General features: G+C 50.7%; 2 protein-coding genes across 2 annotated transcripts in view; one reads left to right on the forward strand and one right to left on the reverse strand.

The window, feature by feature from the left end:
* Sbf1 (SET binding factor 1) overlaps window positions 1-8,356 on the forward strand; it is a 25,169-nt gene extending 16,813 nt beyond the window's left edge. Inside the window, 14 exon segments of the mRNA XM_055627008.1 lie at window positions 1,328-1,405; window positions 1,772-1,953; window positions 2,033-2,212; window positions 2,904-3,005; window positions 3,661-3,771; window positions 3,773-3,847; window positions 3,928-4,054; window positions 4,130-4,260; window positions 4,334-4,564; window positions 6,639-6,746; window positions 6,854-7,065; window positions 7,533-7,620; window positions 7,698-7,829; window positions 7,916-8,356. Of these exon segments, the coding sequence (XP_055482983.1) occupies window positions 1,328-1,405; window positions 1,772-1,953; window positions 2,033-2,212; window positions 2,904-3,005; window positions 3,661-3,771; window positions 3,773-3,847; window positions 3,928-4,054; window positions 4,130-4,260; window positions 4,334-4,564; window positions 6,639-6,746; window positions 6,854-7,065; window positions 7,533-7,620; window positions 7,698-7,829; window positions 7,916-8,014 (1,856 nt within the window). The 3' untranslated portion in view covers window positions 8,015-8,356.
* Window positions 8,357-9,670: 1,314 nt separating this feature from the next.
* The window catches only part of Ppp6r2 (protein phosphatase 6 regulatory subunit 2), a 22,057-nt gene continuing 7,424 nt past the window's right edge, over window positions 9,671-24,303 (reverse strand). Inside the window, exons 2-15 of the mRNA XM_055626820.1 lie at window positions 22,683-22,986; window positions 21,304-21,368; window positions 19,634-19,749; window positions 17,825-17,910; window positions 17,265-17,345; window positions 16,788-16,885; window positions 16,527-16,584; window positions 16,099-16,223; window positions 15,671-15,831; window positions 14,626-14,782; window positions 14,421-14,533; window positions 13,405-13,603; window positions 10,657-10,881; window positions 9,671-10,565 (exon numbers count right to left, since the gene is read on the reverse strand). Coding sequence (XP_055482795.1) covers window positions 10,517-10,565; window positions 10,657-10,881; window positions 13,405-13,603; window positions 14,421-14,533; window positions 14,626-14,782; window positions 15,671-15,831; window positions 16,099-16,223; window positions 16,527-16,584; window positions 16,788-16,885; window positions 17,265-17,345; window positions 17,825-17,910; window positions 19,634-19,749; window positions 21,304-21,368; window positions 22,683-22,986 — 1,837 coding nt within the window. The 3' untranslated portion in view covers window positions 9,671-10,516. The remainder of the gene's footprint in view (window positions 10,566-10,656; window positions 10,882-13,404; window positions 13,604-14,420; window positions 14,534-14,625; window positions 14,783-15,670; window positions 15,832-16,098; window positions 16,224-16,526; window positions 16,585-16,787; window positions 16,886-17,264; window positions 17,346-17,824; window positions 17,911-19,633; window positions 19,750-21,303; window positions 21,369-22,682; window positions 22,987-24,303) is intronic.

Below are 24,303 nucleotides of genomic sequence, written 5' to 3' on the forward strand. Positions count from 1 at the left end.
TTTTTTTTTTTTTTTTTTTTTTTTTTTTTTTTTTTTTTTTTGAGACACGGTTTTTCTGTGTAACAGTCCTGGCTATCCTGATAACTTACTTTGTAGACCAGGCTGGTCTCGAACTCACACACAGAGATCTGCCTGCTTCTGCCTCCCAAGCACTGGGATTAAAGGAATGTGCCACCAAGCCCCGGCACCCTTCCCTGTTTCTGTAGCCATTCCTGGCTTCTTCATTGCCTGTTGAATTTGTGGTTCTCATCTGTATTCACCAGTGCTTGTCCAGTGATCCTCATCTCTTGGTAACATTTGCTGGCCACTGATGCTGAGGACAGGGCAGCAAGTCTGCTGTCATGGTTACCAGGTGATGCCAGTCTGATGGATAGGCCAGACTGACCCATTGCTGCAGTTCCCTGAGAATACCTACTTTCTGTGTGAATGAGTTTTACGGTTGCTTTTCTGCCAGAAATTCTGAGTGGCATCTTAATGCAGCATCCTCTCCTCAGAATATGTGAGCCTGCATCTTCCCTAGTGTCCCCAGGGCATCGCTTTAGCCTTCTCCTATGCTAGTGTTTACAGTGTAGGGCACTCTCCCTGACTGTCCATTGATGATCAGGAGTCTGGCTTCCCTCAGCCCTACTTGGATTTTCAGCTAGCAACCTAAACAGGCTGTCTGTACTACGAGTTGCGTAACTGCCACCTGTAATGTAGGGTTGACAGAGAAGTCAGAATATGGAAGATTGTCCTTGAGCTTGGCCATAGACATGTCTGCATTGGATGGGGTAACGGTGTTTTTCTGTTCTTGTGTTAGGCCTGTGCATAGGCAGGTAAACCTGATGTGTGACGCAGGCTTCTCCCAGACAGCCACATTGTCACAGCCTGTAACTCTGCCTGGTGCAGTCCTAAGACTCAGATCTGCCCGTGTCCTGGATTAAATTGTCCTCCCATTCCTCTGGCTCTTCTTTCTCTCTCCCTCTTCAGTTGCCTCAGGCACCTCTTGTGTTTTGTTCTGGGCAAGGCTACTACCTGGTTGTATGTTAAACACTTCGCAAAATTGTCTATCAGACAGACCCTGGCTTAATCTAAAGGAAGAGGGTTTAGGAGAGACTCGAAGACAAGGTTTCTCTGAGCCATTTGGAGAACAGTCCAGTATTCTAAAGCCTAACCCTTCCCAGCATTAGAGACCCTCTATACCTAGTTGCCCCTGGTGGGGAGGACCCTTGCCTGGACCAGACAAGGGTCCATCCTGCTGCCGACTGCTGGGAGTGGGGCTTGGTGGGAGCCTCTAACAGCCCAGGCCTGGGACCAAATCTGAGCCTTCTCTCTGCTGTGCCCCTAGTGCCCAGCCCCCGAGCCAGGGTCACCACGCTGTCCAACCCTTTGGCGGCCTCGGCCTCCAGATGGACTGCGTCCCGAGGTACCGTACTGCGGCTCTTCTTTGCCTGGCGCTGATAGCCCCTAGGATGAGTCGAGCTGTCTTGGGCACTAATATCTCCTTCCACACCCAGCACTAACGGCCCCTTTGTGACAGACTAGCACGACTGACTCCTCCTAGCCCTAGTTACTTACCTGCCCAGCACCTGATCCCAGTCCAGACACTAACACAGGCCAAACCCCGTGTGCCTCAGCATCTGTATGTTCCAGCCCTCCTCCCTCTCATGGCCTGCCGACCACTCTGCCCTGCCTGGAAACTCAGTCCCCTCCCTGGAGGCCAGGCCCAGCCAGCCCCAGGTAAGTGGTGCCTAGCCCTCAACCTAGTGCTTACTTAATATCTCCTTTGCAGGTAAATGGAGCAGTGTCCGAGCCAGTGGTCGCAGCAGTGGGCTTGGTGCTGATGTGGGCTCTCGGCTGGCTGGCAGAGATCTCCTCAGTACCCCGCACACTAATGGAGCCCCGCCTGACTCTGGCTTTCTGCGGCCACAGCGTGCAGCCCTCTACATCATTGGTGACAAAGCTCAGCTCAAGGTACCCAGGGCAGAGATCCAGGGCCAGTGGGGGGCACAGGGCTGGGCATGGCTCACAGTCTTCACTGGCCTTCCTCCAGGGCGTACGTCCAGATCCCTTGCAACAGTGGGAGCTGGTGCCTATCGAGGTGTTTGAGGCAAGGCAGGTGAAAGCCAGCTTCAAGAAGTTGCTGAAGGCCTGTGCACCTGGTTGCCCTGCCACCGAGCCCAGCCCAGCTTCCTTTCTGCGCTCACTGGAGGACTCGGAATGGCTAATTCAGGTCTCTGTACTGCCTCTGCCTCTCTTCCCACCTGGGTGCTAGGTCAGCCTCTAGGTCTGGATTTGCTTGTTTGACATATTGGGTACGAAGAGGAGGTGATGGCCACTTCCTGTGTAGTGTCAGGTGTCTAGGAGGCAGCTGATAGTCTGGGCCTATGGGAAGAAAGTTGGGTAGGCCAACAGATGTTGGAGCCAGTCTGTTGTCCATAGGGAGTTTGAAGTCCAGTGTGGCGTTTGGCTTGTGGGCCAGGGCTCTCTGCTGCTTTGTTGTTTTTGGAGAATGGAAATGGGTATTGTGTCAGTGGTGCCCTGTGAAAACTAGTGTGCTTAGGGAGGGGACTGCTGTGCATCTGAAGGGCAGGGACTTACTCTTTTTGAGACAGAGTCTGACAATGTAGCACTGGCTGACCTAGAACTTGTGCCAATTGTAGGTGCTGGGATTACAGGCATCCACTACCTCACCCAGCAAAGGAACAGGGAACAGGGACTTCTGAGTCTGCCTCCCTTGTCATGGGGGTTCTGGAAGGGGTGGGCAGGCTGGAGGAAACGTGCAAGAGTATCCAGAGCAGAACAGAACGTGTTCAGCAGTGAGTGCCGTACGTAGATATTGCTGGCCTCACAAGGATTCTGTAGCTATGCGAGCCTCTGGGGCCTGATTGGCTGTAGTGTCTAAGGGTTGCCTGTCCATGCAGATACACAAGCTGCTGCAGATATCGGTGCTGGTAGTGGAGTTGCTAGACTCGGGCTCCTCTGTCCTGGTGAGCCTGGAGGATGGCTGGGACATCACCACTCAGGTATGTGTGTGGCGTGTTGTAATAAATTAAAAATAAAATGGTGTTGGGCTATAAAATGTTTATTATTAGCCCTAAGATTACCACAGCGGTATTATTTAACCCGCTATCACTAGTAATGAGACACAGATACCTGTTAGATTTATAATTGCCTTATTTATTTTGGGCAGGGCAGATATTTCACTTATAATGTCTCAATATCCTCATCATCCATCTCCCAGCCCCCATTCAATGCCATCTTCCTCAATCCTCCTAAATCGGACTACCTTTCATCCTTGATCCCATGGCACTTGCTTATATTCTCCATCTGGGCCTTTTCATGCCGTTATTGGAGTCCTTCCCCTGCCCACGTGGTGCTTTCTCCAGGCTAACCCATCCTGGCACCCTCCTCCTTCCTCTCTTCCCATCTGTCTGTCTGTCCTTTCCCTGATTCCTCATGGGATTCTCCAAAGCCTGAGAACCTTAGCTGTGCCTACCCCATTCTGCCCTGCCCAGGTCTAGACTGTTTAATCAGTCGATCAGGGATCATGACTTAGACAGGTTTCCACAGAGTACTTAGCGTCAGACCAACCTCCAACAGGGCAGGGCAGGGCAGGGCAGGGCTGGGCAGGGCTGGGGAGGGCCTCCGGACCCTCCTGACATCTGGTGGTGCTGGCAGGTGGTGTCCTTGGTGCAGCTGCTCTCAGACCCCTTCTACCGCACTCTGGAGGGCTTTCGCCTGCTAGTGGAAAAGGAATGGCTGTCCTTTGGCCATCGATTCAGCCACCGGGGGGGCCCACACCCCAGCTGGGCAGAGCAGTGGCTTCACACCTGTCTTCCTGCAGTTCCTGGACTGTGTACACCAGGTAGGTGGGTTTCCATGTAGGTAGGCTTGAGTTATGCTCCCCTAACCGGACTCCTGACCCCTGACCCCTACTTCATACAGGTCCATTTACAGTTCCCTATGGAGTTTGAGTTTAGTCAGTTCTACCTCAAGTTCCTCGGTTACCATCATGCATCCCGCCGTTTCCGGACCTTCTTGCTGGACTCTGATTATGAGCGAATTGAGATGGGTATGTAGGGAAGAAGGAAATGTGGGGTAACTACCTGGGCCAGAGGGCCCTAAGCTCAGTGCTGCTCTTGTGTAGGGTTACTGTACGAGGAGAGGGGTGAACGCAGGAGCCACCTGGCATGCAAGTCTGTGTGGGAGTATGTGGACCGGCTGAGCAAGAGGACCCCCGTGTTCTACAACTACACATACGCACCCGAGGACACGGAGGTGAATGGGGCCAGCCGGGGGCAGCAGCTCAAGCACGGCTCAGCTTCTCAACGTATGGCTTGCTTGCTCCCAGGTGCTGCGGCCCTACAGCAACGTGTCCAATCTGAAGGTCTGGGATTTCTACACCGAGGAGACGCTGGCTGAGGGACCCCCTTATGACTGGGAGCTGGCCCAGGGGCCCCCTGAGCCTCCAGAAGAGGAACGGCCTGATGGAGGTGCTCCCCAGAGCAGGCGCCGTGTGGTATGGCCGTGCTATGACAGCCGCCCTCGAGTCCAGCCTGATGCCATCTCACGCCTCCTGGAGGTGTGTGCTGCCCCGACACCGGGGGCCTGTCTGTGCATGCGTGCGCACGCCGCCCCGCCTCCGTGTGGGTGTGCATGCTTTAGAGGTTGGGGTAGTTTCATGAATGAAGGTGCGAAAAATGATAGTTCAGAGATTAGAGGAGTCGGCTCGATCTGATGTTCTTGGAGCCACTCAGCTTTTCTATTGGCATACACACCTACTATTTTGTTTTTGTTCTAGCCAACTTTGTTTTAAAGAAGTTAAAAAATAGAAAAGCTTTCTATTTTGCCAATCCCATTATATCTTTTTTTTTTTTTTCCCTTTTCCAGTACTGAGAATTGAACTCAGGGCCTTATATATGTTAGGCAAGTGTTCTACCACTGGGCTATAGCTGAAACTTAGTTATTATTATTAATTTTTTTTTTTTTTTGAAACAAGGTGTAAGTTATCCTAGCTGGCTACATTTTGAGATCCATCTGCCTCAGCCTCCCCAGTAGTTAGGAATACAGGCATACTCCAGGTCTGGCTTCTAATAATCTTTTTTTTTTTTTTTTCTGTGTATATCTAGTCCAATACTAGTTGCTTTCAGTCTGAGAACTTTTACTGTATCTTGTAATACAGATCACACATTCCCTCCAGCTTTTCTTTTGTTATGTGCCCCCAACCTTCCTTTCCTCTTAGTGGTGCTGTAGATAAGTGAATCAGTCCCAGGACCTTGTATGTACTTACATGTACATGGCTAGTGCTCTGCCACAGAGTCATACATACCCTTTTATCTAAGTTGTTTTTTTTGTTTGTTTCTTTTTTTGAGGGCGTTTGGTTTGGTGTTTAAGGGTGTTACCTAAAGTTAACCTGGAACTTACTTTTTATTCCAGGCTGGCTTCAAATTCAGTAATCCTTCTGCTTCAGCCTCCTAGGTATGGGATTAAAGGCATATGCCATCATGTTTAGCGATTTTTATTCTTTGAGACAGGTCTCATGTAGCTAAAGAGGGTCTTGAGCTCCTCCCTGATCCTTTTGCTTCAGCCTCCTAGGTTTTAGGATTATATTTGTAAACTAGCATGCCCAACTCTTACGTTTAAAAGATACGGTGTTGCTGTGTTTCCCTGGGCTGGCCCGGAACTCACGGCTCCGTGAGTTCAGTGTTTCTTTTATTTTAGTCTCCCAAGTAGGAGAAGGACACGGAAAGCCATGCCTGGTTTTACCTACCTGCCCTCCATTTAGTCATTCGGTGGTGCTGACTATTGAATCCAGGTTTGTGCACAGGACGCACAAAGTAGACCTCTGAGCTATGCTACCCTCGGCCATGTGCCTTTGTTTTTGAAGGGTATTTTCTCCGAGTTTAAAATTCAGATGTGACAACTTTTCACATTCAAGCCCCACCCTGGCCCCCCATCAAGAGAATGCTAATTAGGCCCACATACTACATTCAGTTTCAAGATATCATTACATTGTTTTCTGGCTTGCATTTTCTCTAAAATCAGTGCTCATTCATACCCTTGTGAACCATATAATGTTTTCTTTTGAGATAGGGTGTTGCTATATAGTCCTGGTTGTCCTGTAACTCAGAGAGACTGGCCTGCATCTGCTTCCGGAGTACTGGGATTAAAGTGGTTTACCACCCCGGGCCTGGATATATTTAACTTTTTTAAAATTACATTTACTTAGTGTATGTGTGAAAGGTCAGAGGTCAGCTTCAGGAGTCAGTTCTCTCCTTCCATCACGTGGATTCTAAGGATTGTACTTCAGTTGGCTGGCTTGGTGGCAAGCGCCTTTATTGGCTAAGCCATTGCACCCACCCAGTCTGGGTTTCTGTTTTATTTTGTTGTTGTTTATCTTTTAATATTTTTTAGATTAAAAAAAATCTTTGTGTGTGTGTGAATGTTTTCCTGAATGTGTGTATAATGTACCACACACATGCCTGGTACCTACAAAGGACAGAAGAGGGCATTGGATCCCCTGGAACTGCAGATAGTTGTGGCTACCATATGGATGCTGGGCATCAAACTCAGCTCCTTTGTGAGAACAAGTGCTGTAACTGCTGAGCCATCTTTCCAGCCTCTGGTTCTTCTTTTTGTTCACCTATTCTTCCAAGGAGCTGCAGCGGTTGGAGTCAGAGCTAGGTCGACCTCCTGAACGCTGGAAAGATACGTGGGACCGGGTGAAGGCTTCGCAGCGCCTTGAAGGCCGACAGGATGGACGTGTGAGTGGGTGGGGATGGTAGGCTGGTCTGAGGAACACCAGGTATGCGTGCCGCTAGGAGGTGGAGGCTGCCTCGCCTTGGTACAAACTCCATTCTGCTTCCTTCAGGGTACCCCTAGCTCACTGCTGGTGTCAGCTGTGCCCCACCACCGCCGTTCGCTAGGGGTCTATCTACAGGAGGGGCCTGTGGGCTCTACTCTTAGCCTCAGCCTGGACAGTGACCAGAGCAGCGGCTCAACCACATCCAGCTCTCGTCAGGCTGCCCGACGGAGCACCAGCACCCTGTACAGCCAATTCCAGACAGCTGAGAGTGAGAACAGGTGTGAGAGGCAGCTCCTACTGCTACACAGTTACTTCTGGACTGGGAATTGCATGTACATAACTTTCAAATGGGGCTAGGTTCTTTGAGGTTTTAGTAAACATAGGTCAGCATCAAAAGAGCCTCGGGTTTGTAGAACTGGTGTCTGTAGCAGGGCTGAGATGGAGCCAAGGGGTACCCATAAGACTGCCACTAGATGAAACTGAGGCCAGGGAGGGTCCATGCTCCCTTGAGCCTGGAGTAGCCATTTAACTCTGGTTGCCTCACAGATTTGACTGCTAAGTGTTCTTCCTGTTTGGAGGTATCTGTGTCACGTGGGACTATCTCTCCAATACCCTTAAGGTTCTGGGATTTGGGACCCAGGGTCTTGTCACATGTTGAATGTAGAGGGACCAACCCTTCATCTAATTTCTAGGGGTGGTCCCCCACCTAATAGTTAACCTGGCCCTGATTCTGATACAAATGCAGGTCCTATGAGGGCACCCTATACAAGAAAGGGGCCTTCATGAAGCCCTGGAAAGCCCGCTGGTTTGTCCTAGACAAGACCAAGCACCAGGTGAGTGACAATGCCAGGACAAGGGAAATGGACAGAAGATAGGCCTGTCCTAACTGTGCCTCTCACTTCTCACCCAGCTGCGTTATTATGACCACCGAGTGGACACAGAATGCAAGGGTGTCATCGACCTGGCAGAGGTGGAAGCTGTGGCACCTGGCACACCCACCATAGGTGCCCCTAAGACTGTTGACGAGAAGGCCTTCTTTGATGTGAGCCTCTGCCAAGGGGTGGGGAACACTGGGACAAGGGGCTTGTAGTTGAAGGGTTCACGGAGTCAGTAACCTGCTCTTCCCAGGTGAAGACAACACGTCGCGTTTACAACTTCTGTGCCCAGGATGTGCCCTCAGCCCAGCAGTGGGTGGACCGGATCCAGAGCTGCCTGTCGGATGCCTGACCCCTCCCGGCCCTGCCCGGGCTGCTCTGCTTCCAGTCGTTACAGACCACTAGGGGTGGGCAGGGCCGCCCCGGCCATGTTTACAGCCCCGGCCCTCGACAGTATTTGAGGCCCTGAGCCCCCAGCACTTGTGTGTACAGCTCCCGCCCCGCCCCGCCTGGCCAGCTCTAACTTATTGTGGTGTCATGGCTGAGCCGTTTAGGGATGCGGCCATGGTACAGCCCTGCATTGGGCTTGTAAATAGTCCACCCCACCCAGCCCATCAGTGTGCTGGCCCTGGCCGGCTGGCTGTGCTAAGTTGTTTCTAGAACCAGAGTCTATATAAAGAGAGAACTAACGATACACTTGTGCGCCTGCATCAGCCTTGTGAGTCATGGCTGCTCAGAGGGGCTCCTCTGTCTCAACTCTGGGGTCTTCTGAGTGAGCAGAGGGTTGCTGTCTTTCTTGTATGTCTCTTCTGGAGCCTGAGCCCAACTTCCTCCAAGATCCTGTGGCCATGGCTACCCAATTTCCCCAGGCCTCCATGCCAGAGAAAAAAGCCCCATCTTCTCCCCCCAAACAGCTCTGGAGCATCAGCTGACATTAAGGGAGCTCTAGAGTGTTTGTAGAGGAAGTGAAAGACCTAGCGAAACTGTTCCGAAGCCAAAAGACAAAGGCCACACACCCTGGACAGAAAGGAGCATGGACTCTTAGGAAAAAAGGTCCTCAAGGCAGCTAGGAAGGGGGAAATGTGGCTGGGGGGGGGGGGGCACAACACTCAGTGGTCTGTGGGTCACAGATTGTGGGTCCTATGCTGTCTGCACCTACTTTGGAGGTCCCTGATCATACCATCTCAGGGCACTGGTGATTTCTGTTGCTAGGCTTGTTACTACTCTCCTTTCCTACTTGCCCGTGAACTCCACTAGGCCTAGACTTCATTAGTTATGTACTTGCAGTCAGGGCTGGGGTAGAAGGTAGGCAGAGAAGTATGGGTGCTGTGTGGGTGTCCCAGTGTGGCTGTCGATGGCTAGCAACTGGTGATCTGGGCCCTCCCTGTCTCATTAAGGTAGAGGGTGGGCAGCAGCAGGTGCAAAAGCAGAAGATCCAATGAAGACAGACTCCAGAGGTGTGACCCTTCTGTAGAGGGAGGTTGAAACCACTTGACTTTGAAATCCTATCAGCTCTAGGCTGTATCATCATTGCTTCTGTTCCCCACAACTGGACATGGGTGACCTTAGCTCTCTCCTGGAACTGAGTTAGACTGTCATTTAGAAAATCCATCAGGACAGATTCTGGGGAGGAAGAGTTTTGCTCTCCACATTTCAGTTTTCAAGTTAAGAGCTGGGGGAGCAGCTGAGACACCGTATACTGCGAACCTAACCCTATAATGCTGCCCGGAACCAGTGAAGGAAGTTAAGGTGCTGCTGGGAGGGAGGAATGTGATCCTTGGGCTGAGTCACTTCCAGAGGGAAACGCCTCTTGTACACTTCCCAGGATGGGCCCTGGGGTTAGGTGGGGCAAGCCCTCACAGATTGTGTGTCATTGGTCTGACTGTTCAGGTAGAGCTTTTCATTGTTTCAACCTGAGACCCAGCTACTGAGAATGAGCCTTGAGATAGCAAAGGTGTTCATGTAGGGTGGGGCTCGGCGCCTGCAGCTTAACCATACACACTCTTCAGTAAGAATGATACTTTTTATTGGGGGTTGGATGCCCTGTCAGAAGGTCAGAACATTTAAAAAAAAAAAAAAAAAAAAAAAACAACAGACTTTTTAGACTCTTCCTGGACAATATGGGCCTGCACTGTGTCTGAGCCTCCTCACGCCCTGCTGTGTCCACTCTCACATGTCTGATGTTGGTTACCATCAGGCACCTCCAACCATCCAACCAAGTGTCCAGTCTGCCCTGCTGAGCAGAGACAACTCCATCAGGTCCAGAGGGTCTTTTGTTTTTAAGGCAGTCAAAATTTGTAGCCTGATTCAATGCCAGCTCCCAGGACTCCCTGGGCAGCTAGAACTGGTTTGACCTCATGTGGCCAAACTAGTGCCAGACCCCCATGCTTTTGTGGGGATCAGGTCTCTCCAGCTCAGGCCTTCTCATCTGCCTTGAGCCAAGGGAGACCCTGTACTGTAGCTGGGTACAAAGTGCAAAAAAAAAAACGGCTTTTCCTCCATGCGTCAAACAAGTGAAACCAGAGCCTGGAGGTCTCGCCCTCCCTGTCCATCTGATGGCACCCCAGGATCTTGTTCCCTCCCCAACTCCTGCAGGTGCAAACTGCACATCAGGCGCCTCACTGCCACACTGAGACCTGGACCCGGCAGTGACCAGGGCTGTCCCGTCTTCCAACGGGACCAAGGGCAGGCAGGCAGGAGAGACAGGAGTTGGGTCATCCAACTGGTTCCACTGCCATCTTTACCAAATGCAGCATTTATTTTAAAGTTAAATTAAAAAAATTTGCATCACCAGGTAGTTTTCTTGATTAAGGAAGCAGCCTGACCAGGGCGGGCCATAGCTGGGTGGCAGCAGTTACACAGGACCATTTAAGGCAGTTCCTTCTGGCAGGGTATCCGTCTTCCTGCGAAAATGGGGAAGGGACAGAGTTGGAAGCATGTGGGCTTCTGGGGTTCATCCAATCCCACCCTACCCTCTTTGGCCAACCTACTCACCTGTCTTTTGTCATTGTCCCCAAGGTGGCAACTATGGCTGGGGCTGCTGTGTTTACTGCCATGATTGGCCCTGGGGGGACTGCAGTAGCCACTGAGGAAGAGACTACGGTGGCTGTGGGAGGGCCTGCCTTGCTTGGCGCTGTGGTGGCCACAGCAGTACTGACGGTCACTTCTGAAGATGCAGAGCAGGCAGGGGCCAACACGGTGCTGTCGTTACCCTCAGCCCTGTGTGGCAGATAGGCTTCAGTTACAGGTGCCCCACTCACTGCTGCCTATTTCAGGTACCCCCAATGGCTAGCAAAGTGGCTTGATCTAGCAAAGGGCCGAAAAGTAGCACACACAGCTCCTTTCTGCTTCTGTCTCTGGTGGGTTGACTCAGGAGCTACAGACAGATGGCTCTGTAGCCCTGAGTCCCAAACAATTTGAGACAAGCTACATGAGTATCGTGACCTCAGACCTTCCTACAAGCAGCACTCAAATTCTGACAGTTTCAGAACTTTACCTCCTGAAGGCTCCAGTGCTGCTGCTTAAATTCATCTCCACCCTGTCTATCAAAGTGTCTCTGAGAGCCAGACATGGTGGTACATGTTTTTACTGTGTACTCAGAAGGCAGAGACAGGCAGGTCAAGGAGTTTGAGGCCAGTCTGATCTACATGGGAGAGTTCCAGGCCAACCAGGGCTACGAAGTGAGACCTATCTTTTTAAAAAAGGGAGTGGGGTGGGAAATGATTATATAAGCACTTAGGACCTTTCCCAAGGCCAGCCTCTCCCAGGTACAGTAGCAGGTAGATCCCCTGGCCTGCAGAACAAGGATACCTAGCTCTGTCCCAGGGCAAGTTGTTCAGATGAGATGCAGGGAATGGAAAGGAGTTCTAAAGCTGAGTAAATCCTGCCAGTCAAGCAGCTATCTAGCAAGTTTTGAGAATAGCCTGTAGAAGGGTTTATTTGCAGAAAGATGCTGTCATTTGCAGCAGGGTTAAACTAGTTCTCTAGGAAGGATTTAGGAAAAGAGGGTGAAGATTTTACAAATCTCAGTAATCCTAAACTTTTAAAACAGGCCGTTAGCTGGGTGTGGTGGTATACCTTTCTAATTTGACCACTAAAGAGATGGAGGCTAGAGGGTTGTGAAATGTTGAGGCCATCCTTGGCAACACAGCAAGACAAGCCTGTGTACTCAACACAAGGAGGTCTAGACTAGGCTTTCATTTTGGTTAATTTTATCACATCTGACTCAGTTACCATGTAAGCCCCTCTCCAAGTCTTGGGTCTACTTTTTCTGCTTTGCTGTAAATCTTTTAGAACATACAGTGTTGGATTTAGGGGCTATGTCCTGCCTGGGTTCCTGAGCTTTGGACATAAGCAGCCAAGGGGCTGTGGGCACAGAATATGAGACTATGAGCCCAAGCTGGACACAACAGTTCTTATGAGTTGCAACCCCTTTAGGATTGCAACTCATAGCAGTGGCAAAATTATGAAAATAATTTTATGGTTGGGGTCACCACAATGTGAAGAACTGTATTATTAAAGGGTGGCAGCAACAGAAAGGTTGAGAACCACTGTGTTGCACCAACCATGGATTCCAGCTGATTGAGCTCCCAGTTTAGCTGAAGGAAACCCTTACGCTCCAATATCAGAGGATCCTCCAGAAACACACAGTGGTGGCAGGGGCCTACTGTGCTATGGAGGAGGAGAGGGCAGGGCTGGTCAGACCCAGGACCTGAATGCCTGATGGTGGACTTGTGCTAGGCAGTCCAGCTGGTGCCCACCTGTCAGGTACATCCAAAGCTTGGAAGAAGTGTAGGCAGGAATACTGGGAAACCCCACATGTGACATTCATTCAGAGTAGATGCAAAATCTTTCCACACTTGGGGTTAAGGTATGATATTAGTACCTTCCCTCCTGGTAAGGCCCAGCCCTGGGACTTCCTTTACTGCACCCTGAGCTTAGGTGGAGGTCCTGGCTCAGGACCTTTGTACAGCTGCAAGCCATTGCCAGTATCCTGTATCAACAGACAATCCCTTATACTCCTGAGCCTGAACACCTGCTCATCAGCCCCTGAATGCCAGGAGGCTGTCAGTACCCTGGTGGGTCCAGGGACTTCACTATGGGTAGTGCCCTGAGTCATAGGTAGCTGTTGGGACACCTTGGTCCTGTCTTCTCATCTTAACCATCCAAATCAGAAACCACACACTATGCCACAAAACAACAGCCATGGATTAGGCTTGCTGGAGGGGCTTGCCTTTGGCGGAAGGACATGACATTCCTGTCTTTTTCTCTAGGGAGGGCCTTCTGGCATCTCAAGGGAACTTCGGCTTGTCCACCTGTGAGTTGCTTCCACCTCCCAGCCAGGGCTCTGACTACAGACCCAATCCCCAGTCCTGAGATGTGTTTTGTTCTACTGTGTGAGTGTAGGGCACCTGACTGGAGTCCACACATACTGTACCACCAAGGGGGCAGCAGGAGGGGCTGGCCAGCCCCAGAGTCATAAGCTTGCCCTATAGAAAGTTAAGGGCTGCAGGCCTTTCCTCCACTGTCTGGGACAAGCCTAGACAACAAGGAGGCTAGCCAGTCCCAGAGCCTGAAAGCCAGGTCTTCTCTGTGACTGTCCTCTGTAGTGGAGGCTGTCCTCTCAAGATTCTGAGGAGCTCTTGGGACATCCAGGGTCTGTCTTCTACTCTGAATCACTTAAAACAGAAAACATGTACTATTGTCTAAGAAGTCCAGGTGAGCTTGCCATTCCCTTCGCACCTGCCAGCAGCAGCCTCCTCTGTCCTGGGTAGTGGGGAGGGCTTTCCACCATGACCTGTGCACACAGCTTCTACATTGCCCGCCGCTGCCTTCTCATCATCTTCGCTGTCAGATCCCCCAGAGGAGCTGCTGTCGGAGGCTACCAGTGGGGCCTTCCTGGTGACACACACGTTCCAGGCACAAGGCGAGGTAGGACCAACTGCAAAGGAAGGAACCTTGTGATATTTGTGAGGGCAGAGGAGCCAGAGAGCACAGCTAGCATGGCCTCAGGGCCCTCAAATTTGCATGTGCCCATGTGAACCGTGAGAGGCATAGACTGATGCTGGCTTCTTGAATGTTGCATGTGTGCACTGCATGTTCATAGGAACCACATGGACTGCAACCTAGCCTCCATCTGGACTAGTCCCTTCTCCACACGACAGGTAGATGCGTGTGCTCTTCTCAGAGGAAGAAGCAAGGGCTCAGAGCCACTTGAAACCTAACTCCCAGGAAAGGCATGACTGTTGCCTCTCAAGGAGGAGATGGAAGCCAAGCATTTTTTTTTCCTGAGATAGAGTTTATCTGTATAGCCTTGGCTGACCTGGACTCACTTTGTAGACCAGACTGGCCTCAAACTCACAGCGATCCTCCTGCCTCTGCCTCCCCAAGTGCTGGGATTACAGGCATGCATCACTATACCTAGATGGTCAAGGACTTTACAATCAGGTCCCGTGTTGGCTTCCCATCAGGGACTTAACCATATACTTCACAATGTGACTCATGACTCAAGGATACAGGTGGGTAAAGGGCACACTGGGCCATCCAGCCTGATCAGACCTGGCTCTGAGGACAGCCTAACAGCCATGTTGCCCTGCCCTGTACTCCTAAAGCTGAAGGACCTCCACCTATACATGACACACGTATATAAGGACGCCAAACACCACACCCTTGACCACTTCCCACTTTCCCCAGGGGGTCTGGCCTTGCCTAAGGCCTGGGAGCAAGTCAAGACAGGTGCCTGAGCTGCTGCTACTCACAGGCTTTCTCTGTGCCTGGACTGTGCCTGGACTCTGTGCCTGGACTCTGGCCACCCACAGCAGGGCTGTGCTCCACATCCACAGGAGAGCTGCACCGGGGCCCTGACTCAGAGCTACAAAAGAAGATTAGGACAAGCTGAGCCCATGGGGCAACGTTGGTTCTGGCACCCAAAAGGCATGACTCTACTTCTGATATGTTCGTTACCAGCAGAAAGGCTGGAAGTCGGTAAATTTGGCCCAGCCTTTTTCCTCTGGAGCTGAGGGACCAGCTGCCCATACACTAGAACCCACATCCCTTGCAGCTGCTGGGGCTGCAGACGTCAGGTTCACTGGCTCATCAAAAACTGCTGTCCATGTAGTACCTGCCAGGGGAGACACAGCAGTCAAGAGTAGGCAGACCTAGGATGTGATAGACAGGGGAGAAGCAGCACTCACATGGAGGTGGGTACAGGATCAACAGGACGACAGATACTCCCAGTTAGGAAACCCTAGGGGCCCTCTCTGAAGTGTCAGAGATGGCAGGACTCCCCAGGTGGTACCTACTGGTCCTTTTCAAAGAGTAGTGTGGCCTCAAACCCTGAAACACATGGGTGCAGGGGCCCCAAGGGTCCTGTAAACCACTCACTTCTGTAACAGAGCAGATGTGTGGGCAACAGCACTGCAGATCCATTGCTTTACAAGGTGAGGCCCCGTCTGGCCCCTAGTGAGGTTGATGGTACGAGTACACTGTCCCACCTGTCCCAACCTAGGTCATAGCAGGCACTCTGCTCTCTCCTTGACCTTGGCATGGGTCACCCTACTGTGGGTGTTTGTGCCCTTGGCTTTGCAGCTGCTTGTCAGCCTCAGCTAAGGTGCTGGCAACTTCTAACAGAAAGCTGGCTTCTTGCCTGTGTCCTGAGTATCTCAGCATCCCAATGCAGAAGCAATAAAAGGGGTCTCTTAAGAGGCAGAATATGGGGTAGATTATGCTCCTGAGGGGAGGCAAGCAGCAGCATACAGATTAACAGATAACAGCTGTGCAAGTACTGATACAGGATGCAGGCACCACACAGAAGGGAGTTAAGAACACCTTGCTCCTGACTCAGTGAGAGCAGACCCTCACCCATGGTGGTCAGACCTCCCAGAGCATTTCATGAAACGTGTGGACGGGGAAGCAGGTCATCAACAGCTGGAGACACAGTGGCTCCAAAGGGTGTCCCTAAGCCAGGTCACCACATCCTATCCCCAGAACCCATGTCTTCAGGTACTACCTGCTGAATCACTCTCTGAGCGAGGACCTTCTTTCTGTATAGATGAAGGGGTGGCTAATCCAGGCATATTCTTAGCTGCTGCCGAGCCAGCCTTCCTGTTCTGGCCTCCATGATCCAAGGCATTCTTTGAGTAATTTTCTGAGACATGCGGGGCTCCAAACCTGGGTAGACACAAAGGCAGCAGATCCTGGTGAGCCTTGGTTCAGTGCCCAAAGCTGGAGAACCTGTGATAGTTCAGGACTGTGGCCAGGGATGGACACAGTGTACAGAATAAGCTCTGCTCGGCTCCCAGTTTCGGTGGTCTCTGCAAGAAGGGTCACTACCTCTCTGGGTATCTGAGCACTTTAATAGTGGCTGGCTATCCAGTGCTTCATCTCATGCCTGCTCCCCATTGATGGAGGCTTTGAAGGAATGGGTGAACCCCACACCTGGCTCTGGCCATCACCCGGGCAGTGCATCGAGTCTCCTCATCCTCCCAGATGTCCTCCTCTTCATCATCATCGAAGGGCTGGATTCGATCACTGCAACAGGCTTCAAACAGAGCTGCACTGGGCTGCAAGACAGGATAAGGAACTGGTTTCTACATAATCTGGAGAAGTTCTAGTCCCAAATAACTCCCAAAGGGGCTAGCTCACAGAACAAGACTGACAGTATGGGAGGAGGTACAGAGGGAAGCTCTGCTCCCAACTCCCATGGAAGGGTGACTCCCAGTCCTGACACAAATACACTGGCCAGGAGCCCATGGTCCCATCCACCTGTGACAAGGACTGAGTTGTGGGCACAGCCTGAACTATCTGAGCAAGTGGAATAAAATGATGCTATGCCCTGTAGCCCTGCAGTAGCCCCCATCACTCACACTGTCCTCATCCGCTTCAATGTTGAAGTTGATCTCTGCAATCCGGTCAAATGGGGCACTGCAAGAACAAAATCCCTCAGTTTCTCCTCTGGTCCAGTGGGCCTGGTTGCCTTCAAACAGTAGGTTAAGTATTTGCTATCTCCTCAGGGTCAGTGGACCTCATTCCAGGCAAGATCACTTGGAGCTGCCTCTATGGTACTATTGCTTAGGGAAGAGGAATCGCTAGCCTAGAGCCCAAGCCTTCATGATGGCTGCACTCACTTGATGTTGTCATCCTGGTCTGCAAATTCCTCATCATTGAAGCCAAACTGATCCACAAAGTTGGCTGTCATCTGCTGGATCTGGTACTCAGAGAAGGCCTGGGAGGAGAGGGTGCTGTTATGGAACAAGCTGTAGCCATGGAAGCTGCTCCTTGGAACCCAGAGCTCCAGTGTTCAGGAGCCTCTGGTGAAGCAGGCAGTGAATTTTCCCGGAGGCTGAAAATTCAGCCTCAACAGTGGCTGAGCAGTTGTGTACAGAACAGCACGTCCTTCCTCACTTTCAAGCTCAGTGTCCCCAAGAGTTTCACCACGGTTATGTGACTTTGGAGGTAACCCCCCAGACCTCCCTCTCCCCCAGATGTGCTTGAGGCTGAGTTACTTTTCTCTTTTGCTAGGCAATGTCAGGGAAACTAAGCACTACAAGGACACAGGCTCCGGAAGGGCCTGGCAGGGTGCAGAGTGCCGGCCATGCCCTCACCTGCTGAAGGGACAGCTCGTTAGGGAAAGTACCCTCAATGTCCTCGTCCTCACTTGAGGAGTGAAGGTGGTGAGTGCTCACCTAAAACACAGGCCAGATGGGGTGGGCATGTGAGCTAGCCAGACCCCACCCAGTCCAGTCCAGCCAGAGCCCCAGGCCCCACCCAGCCCAGCCTCGGTCTCCCCCCAGTACCCTCCCACACCACCAATCCCTCTGGCACTTGTGGGCCTGAGCAGCTTACTGCAAGGAGATGCCAAAGAAATCCCAGCCTCCCTGGTTCAGGTAATGCCCTGGGACCCAAGCATAGAGTCCTTCACAAATAATCCATAGCTATGGAGGGAGGAGATCAAAAGATAACACCAGCTTTGCAAAGAGATCCTCAGGGAGCCAGCTCTGCTGTGACACAGCAATGGTATGGTACAGACTGCAGGCCAGAGGCTGGACTAAGTGCTAAGTGCCCAGGTACAGCTCTGCCCTTGTGCTCTCCTCCTCCACCTATACTGCAGCATGAAGCATATGGGACTGTCAGTGGTCACCACGGAGTAGCCCAGCCTCCTCACCAGGTCCACAGTGTTCCTCCGGTTGGTCTCCATCAGCGTCTCTTCCACAAAGCTCTCCCAGCGCCCACGACAATCTGCAGGGAGCCCTGCAAAGTAAGTGCTACCGTGTAAGTCCTTGGGATCTGTGCAGACAGGGTAGGGTACTCAGGAGCCTAGCAGGCAGATGCTGGTCCAGAGAGGGACAAGCTATATTCTATGATCAGCACACTGAAGGCAAACAGCGGCTGCTGATGGGAACTAAGGCCATACAGCAAAGGGGGAGGGGCCTGGAGCTATAGCAACCCTGGGCAGGGCAATGCTCACCATCTTGTTTCTACAGAGACCTCAGGGAGCATGAGAGTTCCATTGTTTTATTTCTGTGGGTTTTTTGTTGTTGTTGTTCCTGTTTTTGAGACATGGTTTCACTGTGTAACTCTGGCTGTTCTGGAACTCAATATGTAGACCAGGCTAGCCTTAAAGTTACAGAGATGTACCAATCTCTGCCTCCCAAGTACTGGGATTAAAAGCATATGCCATCAGGCCTGGTGGAAGAAGAGTTCTGGATCTACCTGCAGGTATGGGTGTCTACCCTAAGGAGCTGAGGAAGCAGCCACCTTCCTAATACACTCCTTAGAGGCCTCAGTCTGGCAAACGATAGCCTGCACCAATCCAGAAACAAGAACTTTCTGCTCAGCCTTCACCTTCTAAACTGCCCTATGCTGAGCTCCAAGGCCATTTGTTTTTCTCTTCTAATTCTGAGGGAGCCACCAGTATCTTGCTCACTGTTCTGCCCTATGACCTACTCACTATGTGGGCTGATGGCCCAGCAAGTTCACCTTCACCACAGACTACTGAAGTAGGAAGGTGGACAGGCAGGTGGCCTGAGGTACCACAGAGAAAGAAATTACTCTGGCCTGGATTGTGGGAAGGCTACCTGGACCGTCTTTACCCCGTGCTTGTGGGAAAGTCTTGCACAAGGGACCTTGGGGCCAAACAAGAAGCTTGTGCTTCTCTAGCCCCAAATGCTGCACACAGGACCCTGAGTCATCGCCAGTGCAGTGAAACTATCTTCTCACCTTCCCCACCATCCAGCTCAGGGTACGGAGCAAGAAATGTCTCAAGTTTATACACAAACTAGTACTCAGGTATCTCTGGGACTACCTGTCTGCCAGTTCTGAGCAGGCTGCAAAGTATCTGCTATTCCCTATTCAGGCTTGTTGGCAATCTCTTCTCTTGTCTAGCACTCCCCTCACTCATGTACTTAGGTCACAGGGCAGTGTATTTGGCATGAGAATGTGGCCACTGAGCAGTTCTGTGCTCAGAACATGAAAGGGTCAGAAAGAAGTGCCCTTCTTGAGAGCTGTGCACAAGGGGGCACAGAGCAGTGGCACCATGGCTAAGGGCAGGGGCTCTGCTGTTTTGCTTGAGACCCAGAATGGTACTGCCCATCCTGCAGAATTCAGGGTATCAGAGGAAAGGGTATCACTTTCATTGATGGCCTCCTGATATGAAAACTAGGAAGGCCTTCCAAACTGCCTGAGTTAAAAACAAGGCAGGAAGGTGAGCCAGGACCTCTAGTACAGGTACAGCTCTGGGAAGCCCGTGAGCATAAGAGAGCCTGGTGCCTGCTGTTGGCTTCTAAGCCTACCATGGGAGCCATGATTGTCCTTGCCAGGCGAGTCTCCTATACTCTACAGATGTCTGCTCTATGAAGAGGATACCCTGCATACCCTGAGATGATGACCAAGAAGGCTGCATTGTTTGTCCCATATCAGTGTAGTTGTCACCCCTAAGGACAGAGGGCAGAGAAGAGGAAGGCAGTGGTCTCACCTCGGATGACCTCACTGATGTGGGTCTGTACTGGGCCCTGCTCCAGGTTCTGCACGACTGCATTGGCAATCCGCGTGAGGTGGCCCATGTTCCCACGTCTCATACCACCTGCCGCCCTGAAAGTGAGATGAACTATCAGGGTGGCAGTCCAGTCATGCCCAACTTCTTACTGGGAGGCCCAAGTGACAGACTTTCTGAAGCTCATCTTCACTGTCACCTACCTATAGCCTACACCTTTGTCTACTTTGTATTTGTCACTCCAGGGTAACTTCCAGGGAAGCAACCTCACCAGTCAGTGCCTAACCGACAGCCTTGCCTCTAGGACAGGATGATTAACGAGCATCTGGTATGCATTCAGTTCAGCCAACCTACCCCCATCAGGCCAAGAAACACTGATGAGACTGCTTACTTATGGACATGAAGACGAAGGCAGGAAGCTGACAGTGCTGGCTCAAGCTCCACCAGAGGAAGTAGTGAAAGAAGAGCTGTGTCAGGACTGACGGCAGCAAAGCCTGTGCTGGGCACCCTGCTACTGGGATACTGCCCATTGTTGGAGCTGGGTAGGGCCTCCACACCAAGTGATTTGGTCTAGCCTCTACCTGTGCACCTCACCGGACTTGGGTGATAGTTTCACAACTGTACTCACACAGCCCTAGGCTCCCATGACCCTGCTCAACACTGCCAAGAGCCCACCTATTCTCAGCAGGCCAGTGAATGAATGAAGGTGGCCACCAACCCCTGAAAAACACAGAGCGGAGAGAAGGCTCAGACAGGAGCTGCAGAAAAGCTAAAATGCACCCCTGTGCACAAGTGCCAACAAAGGTGCCCTGAGTTTAATAAGATCAAGAATGGTTACAGCTGGGGCTGGAGAAATGGCTTATCAGCTAAGAGCACTAGGTACTCTACCAGAGGACCTAAGTTTTATCCTAGCACCCACATAGCAGCTCACAACCATCAGTAACTCCAGTTCCAGGGCCTCCAGTGCCATCATCTGGCCTGTGAGGGTACCAGGCATACATCCATAGCACACAAACATACAAGAGGTAAAACACTCACGCATAAAATAATAATTTTAAAATTTAAAAAAAAAAATGGTTGCAGCTAGCACCTGGGATGCTAAGGTGGTAGTATTACAAGTTCAGGCCAGCCTGGGCTATATTGCAAGACCTGCTTCAAACAACCAAAACATTAGCTGGTTGTGGTAGCACAGGATTTCATCCCAGCATTTGGGAGGCAATAGTAGGTGGATCTCTTGAGTTTCAGGTTACTTTGGTTATATGGTAAATTTTAGGATAGCCAGGGCTACATGAGACCCTGTGACCAAAACAACAACAACAACACACAAAAAAAAATCAAACAAACAAACAAAAAACCTCAAGTGCACAAGTCCAAGCAAGTTAGGCTGGGAGGTTGGGAAGGGGTCACTTACCTACCACTGTACGGCCCACCATCCATCAGTCAACATGCCACTTCTCTCCATCCCTCCCTGCATCCTCCTTCCTCAGCAGCCCTTATTGCTGTTTACCCAGTAGCAAGATCCCCTCAGGCACATATCTACAGTTATACACTGCTGACGCCTGACACAGAGCTTGGAGTCTTGCAGTGCCAACACCCTGGTAGCATGCATCTCTGCATCCCTAACTGCCAGGAGGGTTCCTCAGAGTCCTTACTGTGTGTGGTCGTTGGCTTCCCAGGCTTCCAGGATCCTCTGTACCAGGCAGCACTTCTGGAACAGCTGTGAGAGCAGAGTGGCAGGCAGTGTGAGTGGGAGCCCAAGGCTCACACTGCCTCCTAGGTGCTGCAGGTAGTGAGCTGGCAAATCAGCACTGAAGACCCTGTGGCCATGACATCACTGATGCTCAAGGGCTCCAAGTCTCATGCTATTGAATGCCCTGAGAATGAAGACCAGTAAGTACAGTAAAGGACACTCTATGCAACTCCAACATGCTAGAATGTCTTCTGCCTCCCCCACTGTGGGCCTCCAGCTATACATCTGGCCACTCTACCCAGCTGTCAGCATTTTTTTCCCCATACAAAGGCTATTTTTTTATGCCTTGGATGTTTGTTACAGACCCCAAATTACAACTTCACTGTCACTATCCGGGGTCCCTGTTGGTCCATATGGCCCATGAATAGAACTCCCTGTCTCCATATAGCTCTTGCCATTGTAATTGCCTGTCTCATGGCTGTTTATTCATTGGGTCATAAACTATGGGCCAGACTGAATGCATCATATCCAGTATTAGCTCCTTCTAGGTTTGCACAGATTCTCAGGGTACCTCCCCCCAAGCAAGCAGCTGGGAGATCTAAACCCAATCAAGCACTGCTGCCTATGAGGTCTCTGAACAGAAACACAGGAATCCTTTCCCAAACCTCTGCCCTCTTGTCAGCAGAATGTTGACATTCTGTATGCTCCAGAATGTTCTTTACCACTTTAGAACCGGGCAGCAGTCACAGTGGGTCTCAGCTCAGATACAGCTTATGATCCCAAGCTCTTTTCTCCCTTTCTTCCCTGGCAAACATTCATTAGGGCTGCTCTCTACCAGGGATGGTGTTCAATGCTGATGTCAAGAAGAGACTGAGCTGTAGACTATACCCCTCAGGTGGCCCACCTAGGGGAAGAAGTAGGGTGACAACTGTGTGGTCATCCTCCGGTGACTAAGAGAAGTCATGGAGAAGCTGGTGCAGCTGGCTTCCAGGAAAGCTTTCCAGGAGAATTTAACTCTTGCATTTTATTTTGTGTTTAGCTATGAAGGTGACTGAGCAAAGCAGGGGCTGCAGTGAGCGCAGCCATGCAGGTGTGTGTACATGTGTATTCGGGAATGTCCAGGTGTCTGTCTGCCTACAGCTGTAACTCACAACCACAAGACCATCTTTGCAAATGCTGCTCTTCCTTTTCCGTCACCAACTGAATGTTTCTTTACAATTTTGTGTTCTCTTGGGTCAAAGACAGCTGCACCTCTGACCCACGTGAGGGTTAGGAGAAAACACAGCAGGCCCTGGGAAGCGCTGGCTTCAGGTGGCACAACTCCATGGGGCCTGGACTTACATGGGTCACCATCATGTTCTCAGGAAGGCTGGATGGAGGATGGCTGGATGGAGGGGTCTCCAGCTTCTCATTCCCATCTCCACTCCCCCGCAGAGGCTCCGCCTTGCCATCCGATCCACTGGCTTCTGCCTGCTCCTCCCGAGCAGCATGGGAAAGAATAGCGGCTATGCATAGTTCCACTTGGAAGTGCAAAAAGTTATTCCAGGTGTACTTAAAAAACAAGTCCTGAGTAAATAGAGGACAGAAGGCAGTCTTTAGGTGGGTCTGCTCCAAATGGCTGAACTGCAGAAGTGAAGGGGAATCACTCTCAAAACTTCATCTGCTACTTTCACAAAACTGCAGCTGCTGGTATGCGGGGTGCTTCCCTGAGGCCCACGTCTCACTTGACAGTCTGTGAGGACCTACCTTGCACTTTGCCCTCTTGCTTGCTACTTTGTGTACGTCTCACTGACCTCAGCTTCATCCAAGTAACTGTCTGTATTTCCCTACCTTTTTTGGGGGGCATGGGGTCTTGTTTTTTGAGGCAGGGTTCTATGTAGCACTGGCTGTCCTGGAACTCACTCTGTAGACTAGGCTGGTTCTCTCATAGAGAACTACCTGCCTCTGCCTCCAGGGTGCTGGGATTAAAGGTGTATACCACCATGGCCCAGCTTACACTTTATATATTTTACTATACAGTATTTAAAAAATATATATTATTCAACTTTTTCCTTCATTATTTTGTCTCTAACCAGTTAGTAACCAGAGTATGCTAAATGTGGGACTCCACCCAGGATGAGTAACACACACCTCCTCCACATGAACATAAGATTGTGGAATGCCAGGCATCCCTGAAAGAGCAAAGCTGCAGCTTCACTGGCGAAGCTTAAACAAGGGGCAGTCTCAGGCCTCCTCTGGAATACAGAGGATTAAAGATATCCTGTCACCCACAGAGCCTTTTTCAGACAGGGCAGGAGAGGAGGAAAGGTACTCTGAGTCCTCGACTACTGCCATGTCAGACAGACCAGGATTACAGCAGCCCACAGTACCAGACCTAGCTACACTCAAACAGGTATGTCCTAGGTAGAGAGGTGGGGTGTGTAAGTCTGGGCCCCTCCTTTATACCAAAGATTACATCAAGCAGGGAAGTCATCTCCTTGACATACTTCTCCAAAAGAAACACAATCTGTTTTTGATTTACAGTACACACCTTTAATGCTAGCACTTGGGAGCCAGAGCAGCATGTCTCTGTGAGTTTGAGGCCATCTACATAGTAAGACCCCTTCTCAAAGACAAAAACAAAATTTCTGAAGACTTCACAACTTAAACTATTAGAGGTATGAAATGATTCACAATTTACTAATACTGTAGGATGCAAGTCAACATACATACACAACATACAAATTTAATTTCTACATAGCAGCAATAAATTCAAAAAAGAAACCAATATTATACTGTAATACATGATAACATTCAAAATAATACAATTATTGAGAATAAACTAAGGAGCAAAATGCTAGGGCACTCAAACTATAAAACATGCTGAAAGAACTCAAAGACTATATATCTATATCTACATATCTACATATATATATGTATATATATGTATATACATATACATATGTGTATATATATATATATA

This window comes from Psammomys obesus, unplaced genomic scaffold (genome assembly GCF_907164565.1).
Source record: "Psammomys obesus unplaced genomic scaffold, mPsaObe1.curated_primary_1811, whole genome shotgun sequence".
In the NCBI taxonomy this organism is placed as follows: Eukaryota; Metazoa; Chordata; class Mammalia; order Rodentia; family Muridae; genus Psammomys; species Psammomys obesus.